At 37.8% G+C, this 16,179-nt stretch overlaps 1 protein-coding gene across 1 annotated transcript in view; it reads left to right on the top strand.

Moving 5' to 3' along the window:
- The window catches only part of LOC123712911 (dynein axonemal heavy chain 10), a 37,637-nt gene that overhangs the window by 14,637 nt on the left and 6,821 nt on the right, over positions 1-16,179 (top strand). The window contains exons 35-71 of the mRNA XM_045666279.1: positions 107-302; positions 492-589; positions 770-905; positions 979-1,065; positions 1,231-1,373; positions 1,459-1,637; positions 1,732-1,914; positions 2,077-2,202; positions 2,365-2,618; positions 2,734-2,922; positions 3,063-3,235; positions 3,321-3,486; positions 3,630-3,788; positions 3,866-3,960; positions 4,036-4,293; positions 5,232-5,391; positions 5,737-5,835; positions 6,271-6,394; positions 7,027-7,211; positions 7,304-7,396; positions 8,220-8,372; positions 8,453-8,608; positions 8,785-8,955; positions 9,333-9,521; positions 9,586-9,709; positions 9,966-10,069; positions 10,401-10,526; positions 10,624-10,801; positions 10,896-11,026; positions 11,796-11,938; positions 12,130-12,222; positions 12,305-12,407; positions 12,555-12,752; positions 12,830-12,974; positions 13,081-13,298; positions 13,414-13,619; positions 13,688-14,206. Of these exons, the coding sequence (XP_045522235.1) occupies positions 107-302; positions 492-589; positions 770-905; positions 979-1,065; positions 1,231-1,373; positions 1,459-1,637; positions 1,732-1,914; positions 2,077-2,202; positions 2,365-2,618; positions 2,734-2,922; positions 3,063-3,235; positions 3,321-3,486; positions 3,630-3,788; positions 3,866-3,960; positions 4,036-4,293; positions 5,232-5,391; positions 5,737-5,835; positions 6,271-6,394; positions 7,027-7,211; positions 7,304-7,396; positions 8,220-8,372; positions 8,453-8,608; positions 8,785-8,955; positions 9,333-9,521; positions 9,586-9,709; positions 9,966-10,069; positions 10,401-10,526; positions 10,624-10,801; positions 10,896-11,026; positions 11,796-11,938; positions 12,130-12,222; positions 12,305-12,407; positions 12,555-12,752; positions 12,830-12,974; positions 13,081-13,298; positions 13,414-13,619; positions 13,688-14,206 (6,060 nt within the window). The remainder of the gene's footprint in view (positions 1-106; positions 303-491; positions 590-769; positions 906-978; positions 1,066-1,230; positions 1,374-1,458; positions 1,638-1,731; positions 1,915-2,076; positions 2,203-2,364; positions 2,619-2,733; positions 2,923-3,062; positions 3,236-3,320; positions 3,487-3,629; positions 3,789-3,865; positions 3,961-4,035; positions 4,294-5,231; positions 5,392-5,736; positions 5,836-6,270; positions 6,395-7,026; positions 7,212-7,303; positions 7,397-8,219; positions 8,373-8,452; positions 8,609-8,784; positions 8,956-9,332; positions 9,522-9,585; positions 9,710-9,965; positions 10,070-10,400; positions 10,527-10,623; positions 10,802-10,895; positions 11,027-11,795; positions 11,939-12,129; positions 12,223-12,304; positions 12,408-12,554; positions 12,753-12,829; positions 12,975-13,080; positions 13,299-13,413; positions 13,620-13,687; positions 14,207-16,179) is intronic.

Genomic DNA, 16,179 nt, shown 5'->3' with positions numbered 1-16,179 from the left:
GAATTTATTCTCCAAATCCCCGAACTATACAATATCTACTAATTAAGTTGTTAAACGAGAATCATTTGCAAATGTAAAGTGAGTAAATAAAACATTACTATTATAGGTTTATTGGGCCCTTTTTGTCTGTCGTACAAACGTGGGAACGTCGCCTTTCCCTAATTTCTGAAGTGATAGAAGAGTGGATGGCTACTCAGCGTAAATGGCTCTATCTGGAGGGGATCTTTGTGGGGGGTGACATTAGAACCCAGTTGCCCGAAGAAGCCAAAAAGTTTGATGACATTGATAAGAATTTCAGAAAGGTAGTAATTTTATAAAAATGTATCGAGTGTGTGCTTTTATAAGTTATTATATGAATCCTTATGGTACTTAGTTGTTTTAATTCTTACAGATATTTTTCAATAATGTTTTTTTCTAAGATTCTAAAGAATAGATAATTTGTTCTTTACATTTTGTATAGGATTATAAACTAAGATAACGTTATTTTCCAGATAATGTTGGACACGGCGAAGAGGCTGAATGTTGTTGATTGTTGTACAGTGCAGGGCAGATTGGAAGAGTTCGTTAACTTAGGTTTGGGATTACAAAAGTAAGTTCACTACTAACGCAAGTAGTTAGAAGTAAGAAAGAAGTAAGAATTAAATTATTATATTATGTTGTTTATTTATGCGTAACTGTTGATTAAGAAATGTTAGAAGTTTTAGATTTGTATTTCACAATTAACGCTTTTAGAAAAGGATTCTGATTACGTAAACATTTGATCCTAAAGGTGCCAGAAGTCATTGAACGAATATTTAGATTCAAAGCGACGAATCTTCCCGAGGTTTTTCTTTATTTCGACTGACGAACTTTTGTCTATTCTTGGAAGTAGTGAGTGTAGCTGTGTACAGGAACATATGATTAAGGTAGTAAACAGGATACACTTAACGGACTAAATGTTTAAACGATTATAATGTTCAAGTAGCAATATGTTTACAGATGTTCGACAATATAAGAGCTTTAGATTTGTACGTGGATCACACGAATCGGCCCGTTGCTGCCAAAATGATTTCAGCAGAAGGAGAGGTTTGTTTTGGCGTATTTATAGCAATTTCTTAGAGTTAATAAATTCTGAGCTAAGTCGTTAAATTAAACTATGATGTTTTTTTTAATATTTTAACTATGACAACCAAAAATTTGAGTTATTTTTCTCACTATTGAGGAGTAGTCTTACGTTAATTGATATTGTAGATAATGGATTTCCGAAATGTGGTTTATACTGAAGGAAGAGTAGAAGATTGGATGAATCTAGTTCTCAAAGAAATGAGGAATACTAACAAATTTGTGACCAAGAAAGCTGTATTCTATTATGGTAAAAATTGGAGGGTTCCAAGGTAAAAGACTAACCAATAATAATTTTAAAAATTAATAAAAATTTCTTGTTTCGCTATAAAATACACACTTATTACGTTTTTGTAGAACTGATTGGATATTAGAATATTTGGGGATGGTATGTTTAGCTGCAAATGGCATATGGTGGACGGCGGAAACCGAAGAAACATTCCACCGGATAAGAAAGGGAAACAAGAGGGCCATGAAAGAACATTTACAGCAACAGAATGAACAATTGGATGGATTGGTGGTTAAAGTGAGACAAGGTAACTTGTTTGCCTCGACCAGAGGAAAGCAATGTCCCTACACATAAGTCTTTCATTTAACTTACAACAATGTATACAAATCATGTATCTTCAGATCTTACCTCAAACGATCGTCTTAAGTTCCGAACAATAACAACGATTGATGTACACGCGAGAGACATTATCGAAGGCTTTGTTAGAGACAATATTACGGAAGCTGCTGAATTCGAATGGGAAAGTCAATTGCGATTTTATTGGCTTAAGAAAGATGACAACTTGTGGATCAAACAGTGCACAGGTAAACAGATTGAAGTGTAGCCTAAATTAATAAATACGACGTCCTTTAGAACAAAATATTTATCTTTACCAAAATGACTAAAAAATACAGTGACATTAAGGTGCCTATTTCTTTTAATGTTTAAGATAATGTTAAATATGCATTATGGAAATAATATTGCAGGTGTATTTGAATATGGCTATGAATACATGGGTCTAAATGGTCGGCTTGTCATAACCCCGCTAACAGATCGAATATATCTAACTATCACTCAGGCTCTTACAATGCAACTTGGAGGGGCGCCGGCAGGTATTTACGTCAATAGCAATCAGGAATCTTTTTAAAAATACCTTTTAACCGAATCTCATGTTTTGTGTACATGGATAGTAAGCTACTTATGCAGCAAGTGTTTAAATATTGTTTTCATGCTTCATGGGTTCGTCAAATTATTATAATGGTATCTAACATCAGGCCCGGCTGGTACTGGAAAAACAGAAACCACCAAGGACTTGGCAAAAGCTCTTGGTCTTCTATGCGTGGTGACCAACTGTGGCGAAGGCATGGACTTCAGGGCAGTGGGCCAGATCCTTGCTGGTCTTTGCCAATGCGGGGCGTGGGGTTGTTTTGACGAATTCAACCGCATCGACGTATCTGTCCTATCTGTCATATCCACGCAGCTTCAGTGCATTCGAAGCGCATTGCTGATGAGGCTGAAACGCTTTACGGTGAATTTGTCTTTCCTCTATTAGTATAGTAAATGTAATAATATTGGTTTTCCTATTGTATGCAATAACATTTCTTTATACATACACGTTTTGTTGTATTTGATTTAATTTTTAGTTTGAAGGACAAGAAATCGATATGGACAGCAAAGTCGGTATTTTCATCACAATGAACCCAGGTTACGCCGGTCGGACTGAGTTACCTGAATCGGTTAAGGCGCTTTTTAGGCCGGTCGTGTGCATTCTACCCGACTTGGAGATGATCTGCCAAATATCACTATTCTCCGATGGTTTTCTTACAGCTAAGGTACATATAATGTAGTTACATATTGTATTTTTTTCTAATAAACTAAGTAAAATAAATAAGTTAGACAAGAATTATGATGAGGTGCAAAAGCGCAGCTCATCGTCAATGAAAAATGTGTACAAACACAATGTCCTTATTAGGTTTTAGCGAAAAAGATGACAGTACTATACAAAGTGGCCCGTGAGCAATTGTCAAAGCAGTCCCACTACGATTGGGGTTTACGAGCGCTCACGGCCGTGCTACGAATGGCTGGCAAGCTACGCCGAGACTCACCGGGGCTAAGTGAAATCATGGTTCTCATGAGAGCGTTAAGGTTTATTTAAGATTTATTCACGAATTTATTCCACAATTTCATTGTTTTCATATTTTATTAATTTAGTCAAAATCTATTGTTATAGGGACATGAATCATCCAAAATTCGTGTTTGAAGATGTTCCACTGTTTCTTGGTTTAATCAAGGATTTGTTCCCTGGTCTGGAGTGTCCGCGAGTGGGCTATCCTGATTTCAATGCAGCTGTTACCGAAGTGCTAGAGGGTGACGGCTATATGGTCCTTGCACATCAGGTAAAGAAAATTATTATAAATATCGATTACTTACTTATAATTCCCGTCCTAGTTGATAATAGATAAAAATACACACCAAAAATTGAATAGGCGAATCGTTTGCAATTGGCAATAGAATTCATAAAATAATACGTAATTTTTAGGTTGACAAAGTAGTACAATTGTACGAAACAATGATGACAAGACATTGTACGATGCTGGTGGGTCCTACGGGTGGAGGGAAAACTGTTATATTACAAAGTCTTGTGAAAGCGCAAACCAATCTGGGATTACCCACAAAACTACAGATTGTAAATCCTAAGGTAATTTTAATGGAACACCAGAAAATGTTTTAATTAATTCAATGGCAGGTTGTCTTAATAGAATGTTGTCGTTGAAGGCCTGTTCCGTGATAGAACTGTATGGCATTTTGGATCCAGTGACGAGAGATTGGACAGACGGTCTTTACTCTAAGATATTCCGGGAAATGAACAGGTAGTGTTTTGTTCTCTCTAATGGTCGATATTTACTTTATCACGTCGCTGCGTTGTTAAATTTTCTAAATTTCAGACCAGCCGAAAGGGATGAGCGTCGATATTCTTTATTCGATGGCGACGTAGACGCCCTATGGATTGAAAATATGAATTCTGTGATGGATGACAACAAGCTTCTGACCTTGGCCAATGGCGAAAGAATCAGACTTGCGCCGTATTGCGCCCTCTTGTTTGAAGTAGGAGACCTGAACTACGCTTCACCCGCCACTGTGTCTCGAGCGGGCATGGTCTTTGTCGACCCAAAGAATCTTGGCTATCAGCCGTATTGGGAGAGGTATTGTACCGTGTCCGACTTTTAAAGTATATATATTGCTACGAGCTAGGGGATCGGATAGAAAAATGCGCTAGCTTTCTTCAAGGGTTTATTTCTTGGTAATCAACGAGGAATTTATGAACACAAATTAATCGCAGAGATGCACTTATTACACAAAGAAACAGGCACTTATTACTTCACTTATGCACACTTCACACTGTACTTTATCACTTGTATTCACTTTATTCGCACTTTATCGCTCCGGTGTTTCTCTCTTGATATCGCATTCAAAACTAAGATCACTAGTCGCGTTTCGCCTCGCTTATATCCCTGGGAATAATCTTGTATAATATTCGAGAACTCTCTAGGCGGGCTTGCTACTGAGTAGCGATTGCACAATTCTAGAACGTCCGCACTCTTTGTCTCTTTCGCACATTGCTCCGTCCTTGTCGTACGGCGTTCTAGCGTGCTCAGTCTAGCTTCGAGAAAGTTCCGATCTCCTCTCTCTCTCTCGTATCATTTCGTCCTCGTCTCACACCTAGAAAGTTTGGTCTAGAATATTCCTTCATCAAAGGGCCTGAAAACTCCTGAAAACGGGTCTCCTGAAACTGCCACCACTCGACTATACATGTTCTAAAACTGACTGAAAAAAAATTCAGCTTCCTGAAAACATAGGGTAACATTATGGAAATTACAATTTTCTAATATGTGATTGACCCTCTCCTGAAACGGTTAGAAATCATATTACAGCCTGCTGAAAAGTTCTCTTAGTAGTGGAAAAATCTAGAAACATTGCAGTCGACCCGTCTTCGTAGCAATATTTAAAATTAAAATACATTTTTCTGGGAAACAATGAAATCAGTGCAATTTGACGGATTTCTTCTCATTGCTTTTAAAAGTCTCTTATTTATGTTTGATAATGAAAAAATAGAATACTTCATTACTATTTTCATAAATAGATGGCTTCGAAGCAGAAATAACGAAGAGGAGCGTGAGCAAATGGGCGGTTTGTTCGAGCACTACGTGCCGGGTGCCATCAACTACATCGTATTCGGTCTTTTCGGCTTGCAGCAGCAAACGCCGCTAAAAACCATCGTGCCGCAGACGCCGCTCAATTTAGTAGGTTTCTGTAAACTATTCAATTTTAAAATCTTTGAAATGTTTGTTCTCATAGCTAATTTCATAACAGTCAAGTTGAATAACGGAGAACAAGTTTGGCTGTCTTTGTGTCCTTATTAACGATATTCGTGTGCATTTGTTAAAGTCATATAAATCACGATGTCAAATTATTCGTACTTTTAACGTTTTTTATTTCATGGAAATGAATACTGTATGCGTTTAAAAAGTAAAAAATCCTATTCATATATAACCTATATGACGAAATGTCAACGTATATATAACCACATTGACTTAGTTGTAAGAAAAATAGGAGTAGCGAAGTATTGATACCAATGGCCGTTGCAGGTAGTTCAACTCTGCTACATGATCAGCGGTCTTCTGCCGAACAGAGAAGACAGTAATGAAGAAATAGATAGAACAGTGGTCGAGTGTGTTTTTATGGTGGTAAGTGAAGATTTGATTGTATAATAATAATAATTTTACGTCTCATTTATACAAAAATGTGTCCAAAACTCATTTCTGTCCTTCTATTTCATACCATGAATCAAATTAATCATTTCGATACTCAAGCAGTTTAGCGGTAAAGTGATGGCCAAGTTACCGATTGCGGATCAGCGGGAATCACTTCATGGACACCAAAGCATAACCTAACAAGTTTCGACTATGTATAAACCTATCTTAAGTTCATATTAGGCTGACTGGTGATATTTGGTGATATTTATTTCACGTGATACTTTAGGACAAATCTCACAAAATAGTCGTTAAAAACTTTATTGAATCTAAGTCTCAGTAACGAAACTCACAAAAAATTTCCTTGCACGAAAACATTCACTGGTGTCAGTAATTTAACTATAGCTTTAAAGTTGTCATATATTCTAGTCAATGTACAACAGTCTTGGCGCGTCTATAGTTGACAACGGAAGGTTTGACTTTGACAACTACGTAAAGAAGGCGTGCCCCATGATGCTTGTCGAAGACAGCCCGGAGAAGAAAGCCACTACGAGTATGACCCCTTTTCAGTACAATATATTTTGTTATTTGAGAAACATTTATTATCACAAGAGTTTAGTTTCACTCAAACGTCATCATAGTAGGGAAGCCCACGGTGCTAAATGACTCGAGCGTCATACAGAAATATTGGATTGCGAAGCTTAATAATAATAAGAAGACAATGTTATATTGATAGCATCAATGTCCTACGTATTTTTAATAATGTACGTATGTTAATATGATTGTTTGCATGGTGGGGGTGGTCGTGCTTAATGGTTGAAAATGAAAAAAATCATAATACAGCGCGTCAGATTTTCTAAGGGGATGTTTAGTGAACCTATAAAACGATGACGATTTGGATGCAACGCAAACTCGCAGCCGTTATTAGAATATGCAAAAAAATCGCCGATATCTGATGATTTTTTTTTACTAATCTGATCCTTTATTCTTGACGGGCGCCCCTATATACGGGGCTCATATTTGGTGCAGGTACTTCACTGGGAACAAGGTATGGCCCTATATATTAATCTGCCACGCTGTAGTAAATCCCGAAATCTCCTCTTGGGCTCCCCCTACTATCATATCCATTTCTCTGCGCCTGATTATCTCTCTTTGTAATGGATCTAAATGTGTTTATTGTTTTAGAGCATTTTCCAATGGGCTTTCCTACTCTTTATGATTACTGTCTGGAGCTGACAACAAAGTCGTGGGATGCGTGGGAATGGCTCGTCCCTAACTACGAACACGACAGGGGCATGAGGTTCTCTTCTATTCTTGTGCCGACCGTCGACACGTTACGGCTCACTTGGCTCATCAAGATTATGGAGAGTGTGAGTAGATCATCAACGTATCCTTGTAATGTTTTTGGCCTTAACACATTAAGAGACAATCACGTCCCATGAATGTGGGGAAAACATTTCAGGTCGAACGTCCTGTCCTGCTAGTAGGAGATACGGGCACGTCAAAGACTGCAATAATAACAAACTATCTCCGAGGACTTCCACCTGACAAATATGTGAGTATATTGTGTATCTTCGATACAAATTATTTCATTGAAAAAGTTTTCATATTTCATCCAATTTTGTTCTTCCCACATTGAATATACCTCATCATACCTCTTTGCCTCTTCAAAGCTTAGTAATCTCAGAAATTACAATAAATATTTAAGACAAAAGAATAAAAAATAATTAGAATTATGTATACTAGATGTACTACAAAAACAAATAAATAGATAAACAAAAACAAAAGAACATATAGACAATTTGATAACTTAAATTTTTCTTAACCATTTTTTCCTCTTATTTCGAAAAGTTACTTCTATTATGGGTCAAATATTACTACACCAACGCTAATGTTTTGTAAAAATAAATCTACAACAATAGAATTCAGATTGAGGCCTCCCTAGTTAGTCCGAGACCTGTATAGGGAAGCTTCGCTCTTCTTTAAATTTACAAGGTTCAAGGATAACCAACACAATTGGTTTTAAAAAAACGAGGGTACTGTAAAAATAATAAATATATTGTGATGACTATGTAATTGTGTGAGTTTGTGGAAGACGAAACAAATGTGTGCGCGTGTTGCATGAAAAGATGGATTAAGGAAAAAAATATATGAGAGGATTTAACAATGCTTCTGTTTTGTTATAGTTGAGTGTACCGAACCAATGGTTTAAAATTGTTTTACATTTGTGCAAAGATAAAAATTACTCAATTTCAATCAAATTGTCATCGGGGCGTAGCTCAGATGGTAGAGCTCTCGCTTAGCATACGATAGGTACCGGGATCTATACCCGGCGCCTCCAAACACTCTTTTGATATTTTCATTTACCTTATATTCAGATAATCCAGCAAATGAATTTTTCATCGCGAACCTCATCAATGGATGTTCAACGCAATTTAGAGTCCGTGGTCGAGAAGCGGACCAAGGACACCTTTGGACCACCCGTCGGCAAGAGAATGCTCGTCTTCATTGACGACATGAATATGCCTATAGTGAGCTGTCCTAATAATACCGAAATATTTATTGTATTGCTATAATAAAACATTTTAAAAATAATAATGCTTGCTATTAGGTCGATACATACGGAACTCAACAGCCAATAGCCTTACTCAAACTATTATTTGAGAGAAAAGGCTTCTACGACCGAGGTAAAGATTTGAACTGGAAGAACCTTAAAGACATCGGCTTCCTCGCTGCCATGGGCAAAGCAGGAGGTGGAAGGAACGATGTAAGTTTCGATGATAGTATTTCGTAGATTTAGGGGAGAAAGCGCTAAAGGTGCGTATTTTCACGATTTAGAATGCACCTTGCATGTTTTACAACCTTATAAAAGTATGTTTCTCTTTTAAATGCATGCAATATTGTAATATTTTTTTAAGCTGATTAGTACACATTCATTTCCAGGTCGATCCTCGTTTTATATCAATGTTTTCCGTATACAACTTACAATTCCCGTCAGAAGCGACTCTTCAGCGGATCTACGTGTCCATTTTGCAAGGACACTTCTCTACGTTCCCAGATGAAGTACAAGAAATTATCGAAAAGATTGTTCAGATGACGCTGGACCTCTATAAGGTAGTTTTTATATAATAGCTCTAACGGAGATACATCCTCCATGTGTTAAAAAAAGACCGTACTCCTCTCTCAAATGCCGGCAATGCACTCACTACCATGGGTGTGCAAAAGTTGCGGTAGCTGCCATTAATACTTGTCCCGTAGCCCCGCCTCTATGTCATGTAAAAAAGCTAAAGTACTCTATCTAAATAATTATCAATATTTATTGTTTCTCTAAAATACGCCAAAATAAAAGTTTGATATCTAGGATTCTAAGAAAACTAGTACCGAAATTCTTTGAAGGTCTTATAAAGTAAAATTGGTTGTATTTGGCTATAAATCTTGCAATAAAAGTGAAATGACTCTGAAACAGACAAACTAAATAAAGTCTGTTACAGATAATTATAGTGGATCTTCCTCCAACTCCGGCTAAGTTCCACTACATATTCAATCTTCGCGACTTATCCCGAATAGCAGCCGGGATGCTCCTCACTCATCCTAACTTCTTTTGCGAGAAGCGGACCGTTGTCAGATGCTGGCGGAACGAGTTCACTCGCGTCATATGTGATAGACTTATCAACACACATGTAAGTACTTTTATCACCAAATGTCAGCGAGTTAATGTAGTTAGTACATGAAAAACGTTTTCAGGACAACGAGCTAATGCAAAACCATATACAAGAACAAGTAGCCAAGTACTTCCCGGAGGACGAGCCCGTTGTTCTCGAGGAGATCGTGGTGCCCGAAGAGGAACCGGCACTTGAAGAAGAAGACGGTGATATAATTAACAACTAATCAAATATAATAGAATGAAAGGCGTGTAGATTCCTGAAATACTCCTCCACTGCAAGTCGATTCCACGCTCGACAGCTCGGAAAAGAGAATGCTCTGAACAAATTCAATCAATCAAAAAGTTAAATGTTATTAATCTTATTGATTGATTGAATTTGATCTGAAATTTAAATTATGAAATGAAATTTAAATTCGGGAATATGCTTATGCAGTGTTGCCTTCAATTATATAATTTTTAGAGTTTGGCGATCCTATTCCGAAACCAGAGAAAACTGCGGCGGTACCCGAAGCCGAGCTTGTAGTCGAAGAGGAGGAGGAGGTGGAAGTAGAAAAACCACTTACTGTACGTATTACTTTAAGGATGAACTACAGTATTATATTTCTAAGTGCCTAATTCATAATCTGTATTGATATTTATTGTATGGAATATTAAATATTAAATCATTATATAGAAAAAATTAAATGAGAACGAAAGTAAAATCGGTCAAGAAACATATACTGAATATTAATATGGATCTCTCTTTCATTCAATGTCAACCTTCAACCAGTCAAGCTTTGCTACCCAGGGAAACTATGTTAATGGATTCTTATTTATTAATTTACATACACTCAAAATAAATTCAAAATTCTTCATAATTTAGATTCATTCTTCATCTTGTACTCTATTTGAACAGCTAGAAGAGTACGTTCTCCGCGATCCGTTGCTGTTTGGGGATTATCGCAATGCATTAGACGAGGAAGAAATAAGATATTACGAAGACCTCTTGGATTATGAAGCTGTGTATTTCCTCTTTCAAGAGGTACCTTTTTTGTACAAATAAATTTCTGCCTTGTATTTGTAATTGGTGTATTTATGATCTCATAACTGAAACGATTAAACCTATTAAAACATTTCAGATACTGGACGAGTACAACGAGCGTATTAGTAAAATGTCTGTCGTACTTTTCGAAGATTGCCTCGAACACTTGACGCGCACCCACCGGATTCTGCGCATGGATCGCGGAAACGCTATGATCATCGGAGTTGGAGGTTCCGGCAAAAAGTCCATTTGCAGACTTGCCGCTTTTGCTGCCGGTAGGATTTTTTCTTTTTATAGACATTTTGATATAAAAGTATTAACATTATAAATCAGATGAATTACCAAAAAAAAACATTTTATTTATTTTAGGTTGTGAAGTATTTGAAATCACAGTCACCCGGAATTACAACGAAAATACTTTCAAAGACGACATGAAGAGAATGTATAATCAATTAGGAGTCGATGGAAAACCGACAGTTTTTCTTTTTACGGCTGCACAAGTACGGACCCCTCATTTTTCCAAATTCACAATCAACACAGCTGTATCTAGAGCCAGAATATAATTCTACGACTTCTACAAAGAGCAATAGAAAAAAAAACTATTTTTTGCCATTTCTTAAGGGGCTGCTAGACGGCCATTTGCAATACTCGGCAATATTTTTAGTGTCCCGGCCGTTTGGCCGGAAAGATCACTTTCCAATCGAAAATACTGCAATATTTCTCACCCATATTATTGCTGTCTTGCTTTACAGCCTAATTGCATCCCTTTTTCATGCTACGTGACAACAGGTATAGCTTTTCTCATATTAATATCTTTTCTTTGTATCAATTTGGTAAAATTCCTTTGATAATTTTTGTTCATCGAGTCTTATTATGTCATGCCTATTGAAATAAGGTCGAATCCACATTTTTCTTAGTTTTTTTATTTGACTTCGATTTTAAAACGCTTCTGCAACGCGTATGAGTTCGTCCGCCATTGCAGCCATAAGTACGAGCCAAGTAATGTAAATACCGTGTAAAGATGGAAATATTTCCGAGATATAAGTTTTTCAGCCATATGCTGCATTAAAATGTTTTTTTGTATTGTCGGGATATAGTCGGCAATGACGTATTCACATATTTCATTAAAAGTGTAGAGGCCCCTTTACAATAGTAGAATGAAAATAAAGTGCTGAAGTCAACACGTCAACTATGCACGCGTATTGCCTTTAAAAAGTATAAGGCGAAAAGTTATTCGCATAATAGTTCTGAATAATGTTATACCCACAGATATTAGAAGAGGGGTTCTTGGAGTTCATTAACAATATCCTCATGATTGGAATGATTCCTGCACTGTTTGGAGACGATGAGAAGGATGCCATTATCAATGCCGTTAGAAATGAGAGCAGTGAAGCTGGATATGGAGTTGCTAAGTTGGTTATTTGCCCTAATAATTTATGAAAACCCTCATAATGTGTAAAATTTAGAACAAGCAATACAGAGTCATACAAATAATAATAATACAGTCTGCCTTCATATATATGGCTGTAGTTATACTTCAAAGGATTACTTGACTTCACTTGTTGTTAGTAAATAAATACCTCATTCTAATATTCTTTTTAAGGGATGCTGTATGGAATTTCTTTTGCAATAAATGCGCTAATAATCTGCACGTGGTCCTATCTATGTCACCCAGTGGTGACATTTTAAGGAATCGGTACGTATTGTATAAAATGGTTGCGTTGTAACAGTAGAAATTGGAAAATCGAAAACGTTTGATATAACGTACTATATTGTAGATGTCGAAGTTTCCCCGGGCTGGTCAACAACACCACCATAGATTGGCAATTCCCGTGGCCTAAGCAAGCCTTGCTGGCCGTAGCTAATGTTTTCCTTGCAGATGTACGTAAACCTTACCTATTCTTAATTTCTTCTATTATATAATATTATCCATTATGGTGATGTAATTTCACTTAGTACTAATTCATTTTAAAAAGCGCTAAAATTGTTAGGTCTGTCGTAAAACTTTGTATTTAATTTTGCTCTTAGGTTGAAAAAATACCTGAAGAATTTCGACCAATTATAGTAGAACATGTGGTTCATGTTCATATGTCCGTCGCGCGATACTCAGTGGAATTCTTGTTACGTCTGCGGAGGAATAACTACGTTACTCCTAAACACTACATGGACTTCCTCACCAATTACCTCTCGCTATTGAATGAGAAAGACGCATTTATTGTGGCTCAGGTAGTAATTTGGATGCTCGCGTATGTAAGCATTATAAAATCACGAATTAAAAATAATATTATCGTTTTCAAATTTAGTGCGAACGTTTAATCGGTGGTTTGGCAAAAATTGAGGAAGCAAACGTTCAGTTAGAAGATTTGAATGCAAAGTTGGCAGTCCAGAAGGTAATTGTCGCTGAGCAGACAAAGGAGTGTGAAATTTTGCTTAAGGAGATTTCAGTGGGTTCGTACTAACATTTCGTAGGACATAACTGTCATAACTTGTAGTCTGTTTCGCATCGTTACATTATGATCATTATTTCACTCACTCACAAATAAATATTTCACAGCAACTGAAGCAGCTGTTGCTAAACAGCAAGTTGCCGAAATAAAGAGTGCCGAAATAACTGTACAAAGTAAGGTAATCGTGGAAGAAAAATCTGAAGCTGAGGAAGCGCTTTCCGCTGCATTGCCTGCTTTAGAAGCGGCAAGGCTCGCTCTGGCTGATTTAGACAAGAATGATATTACTGAAATTAGATCATTTGCTACACCCCCAGAAGCTGTGCAGGTCTGAATATAATATAGCTCATTCATTTAAAGTCGATAGAACATAGAACATATTTATAGTATATCGTCTTAATTCTTAAAACTACCATTCAATTAAAGTCTATGGTTATTCCTAGGTTGTATGTGAATGTGTAGTTATTATAAGGGGTATCAAAGACGTCAGCTGGAAAGGAGCTAAGGGAATGATGGCAGATCCTAACTTTTTGAGAAACTTACAAGAAATGAACTGTGACTTGATCACACAGAATCAAGTAAAAGCAGTTAAGGCACATATGAAAAAGAGCAAGAAATTAGAGACTATGCAACAGATCAGTAAGGCTGGGTAAGTGACGTATAGTAATTTATGATGACAGTTATCAATAAATAATACTTTTTAAATACTATTTACAGATATGGTCTTCTAAAATTCGTTATAGCCGTCCTTGGATACTGTGCCGTATACAAAGAAGTTAAACCCAAGAAGGATAAAGTAGAATCACTAGAAAAAGAATACACAGAGGCGTGTAACTACCTCGCTTCACTAAATCGCGAAATTGATAGACTTCAACGTACTCTGAACGGACTTAACAATCGTTATGATACTGCGATGCTCAGAAGACAAGAGTTACAGGAAGAAACCGACATTATGATGCGACGTTTAATCGCTGCTGATAAGTTAATGTCTGGCTTATCCAGTGAACAGAAGCGGTGGACGGAAGACTTAGCAGCGTTGTATGTGGAACAATCTAGATTAATTGGTAATTGTTTACTCGCAGCGTCGTTTTTAAGCTACGCGGGTCCGTTTTCATTTTCGTTTAGACAGACTATGATATACGAGGATTGGCTGGGAGACGTCATAGAAAGAGGAATACCACTCACTATGCCGTTTACGGTCGAAAGAAATTTAACTAACGAAGTGGAAATAAGCGGGTTCGTATAAAAATAATAAATCATTGTCAAGTTATTTATTTATTACAGAATTACATACACTATCCTTACAGACTATGCCAATACGATAATGTTGAGAAACGTTAAATAAAATATCATAAAGTACATATATAATATTAAACACATAATGTACACAATATCGCTATTGATCGCTGTGAATTCACTCTGCGAACATATAAATATGCCGATAGTGTCGGAGACAGCATTTAGTAGGCGCAACGTCTTGGATAACGGGGATCTGTGCAGCAGACTGGTTCTTGCCCGTATAACAAAAGCCTTCGCCGTCGTACATAGCCCATAGGTACGAAGAAACCAAGTTCTTTGAGTACACTTGGGTCGCACACCACAGCCCTCATGTCTTTATGTACGTAGTAGGCCAACTTACTACTTACAAAGTACTTGTCGATGAGTACCAGAACAAACTTGTGTCTGAAGTCGAAACTGTACTACGTGGAGTCGCAGACTGGGGTAGACTAAACCTAGTCCAATTTAACCCCAAGAAGACACAAGTTTGCGTGTTTTCCGCGAAAAAAATACCCTATGTCGCTACTCCTCTTTTAGGAAACACTCTTCTTGAAGCCACAGCCAGCATCGGAATACTTGGCGTTGACATATCGAACGACGTTCAGTTTCGCGGTGATTTGGAGGGAAAGGCTAAATTAGCCTCCAAAAAGCTTGGCGTGCTGGGCAAGGAGAGACGGTACTTCGCTCCGGGTCACCGCTTGACACTCTATAAAGCGCAAATACGGTCCCACATGGAATACTGTTCTCATCTCTGGGCGGGGGCTCCCCAGCACCAGCTCCTTCCACTTGACCGTATCCACCAAAAAGCGGTTCGAATCGTCGATGACCAATCCCTCTCCCAGCGGCTCGATCCTTTGGCGTTGCGTAGAGATGTGATCACTCTGCATCTTCTACCGCATTTACCATGGCGAGTGTTCAGAGGAGTTGTTCGGATGAATACCTGCAGCCGAGTTTCATCATCGGACATCGAGGCAGAATACAAAATTCCACCCGTATCACCTCGACGTCCGACGTTCGATGACTGAGCGTTTTTCAAGGCAATTTTTGCCGTGCACCACCGCTATGTGGAACCAGCTGCCCGCTGAAGTATTTCCGAACCAATTCGACTTAGGGTCCTTCAAGAAAAGAGCGTGCCAATTCTTAAAAGGCCGGCCACGCACTCGCGAGCCCCCTGGCATTGAGAATGTCCATGGGCCGTATCACTTAACATCAGGTGAGTATCGTGCCGTTTGACCCTGTTTTATAAAAAAAAAAGCTTCGAATATTTTAGCGAGAGTCGATAATATATCCACCGGTCTATATGTTTCCACAGCGTCTTTTCTATACCTTTTGGGTATAGGAATCACTCTCGTGATTTTCCAGGAAACTGGAAAGTAATTGTCAGTCCCTCATGAAATATGCTGGTATGCCATCTGGGCCTGTCGAGATCTTCAACTTTAGACGGACAAGCGCATCTCTTACCTGCGCTGATGTCAGTTCAGATACGTATACGTATGAGCCGCTCCAGGTACCCGCAGCTATCGCTCCGCTCCGCGATCGCTGCCGCTCCTCCACATTCAGCCGCGCCGTCTCCCTACTGTAGACCTCTCTTCATAACATTTAAACGCAAGCTTCATATTCAATGTAATGCATGCCCTACAAGCAGAAAAATCACGGAACACGTTCGGAGAATTAGTACATTTATATTTCTTGTGTAATTTTGCTTTTAGCTGCAGGTCACTTATAATTTCCTTAGTATAATACCATTCAGGATAGCAATATTTACGATAACTACTGTATCTATCTTTCTAGAACCCAATTAATAATGATCTCATTAAAAATACTATAAAAAGCATTTAAGGCCCCATCTGGATCACGCGTATCAAAAACAGCACTCCAATCGGCGAGATAACTAAACCTAGCTGTCTCCCATCACAATTTCACTCACAGAA

This window comes from Pieris brassicae, chromosome 8 (assembly GCF_905147105.1).
Source record: "Pieris brassicae chromosome 8, ilPieBrab1.1, whole genome shotgun sequence".
Classification (NCBI taxonomy): domain Eukaryota; kingdom Metazoa; phylum Arthropoda; class Insecta; order Lepidoptera; family Pieridae; genus Pieris; species Pieris brassicae.
The sequence above is the reverse complement of the archived record's forward strand: the minus strand, read 5'-3'. Positions and strand labels throughout refer to the sequence as shown.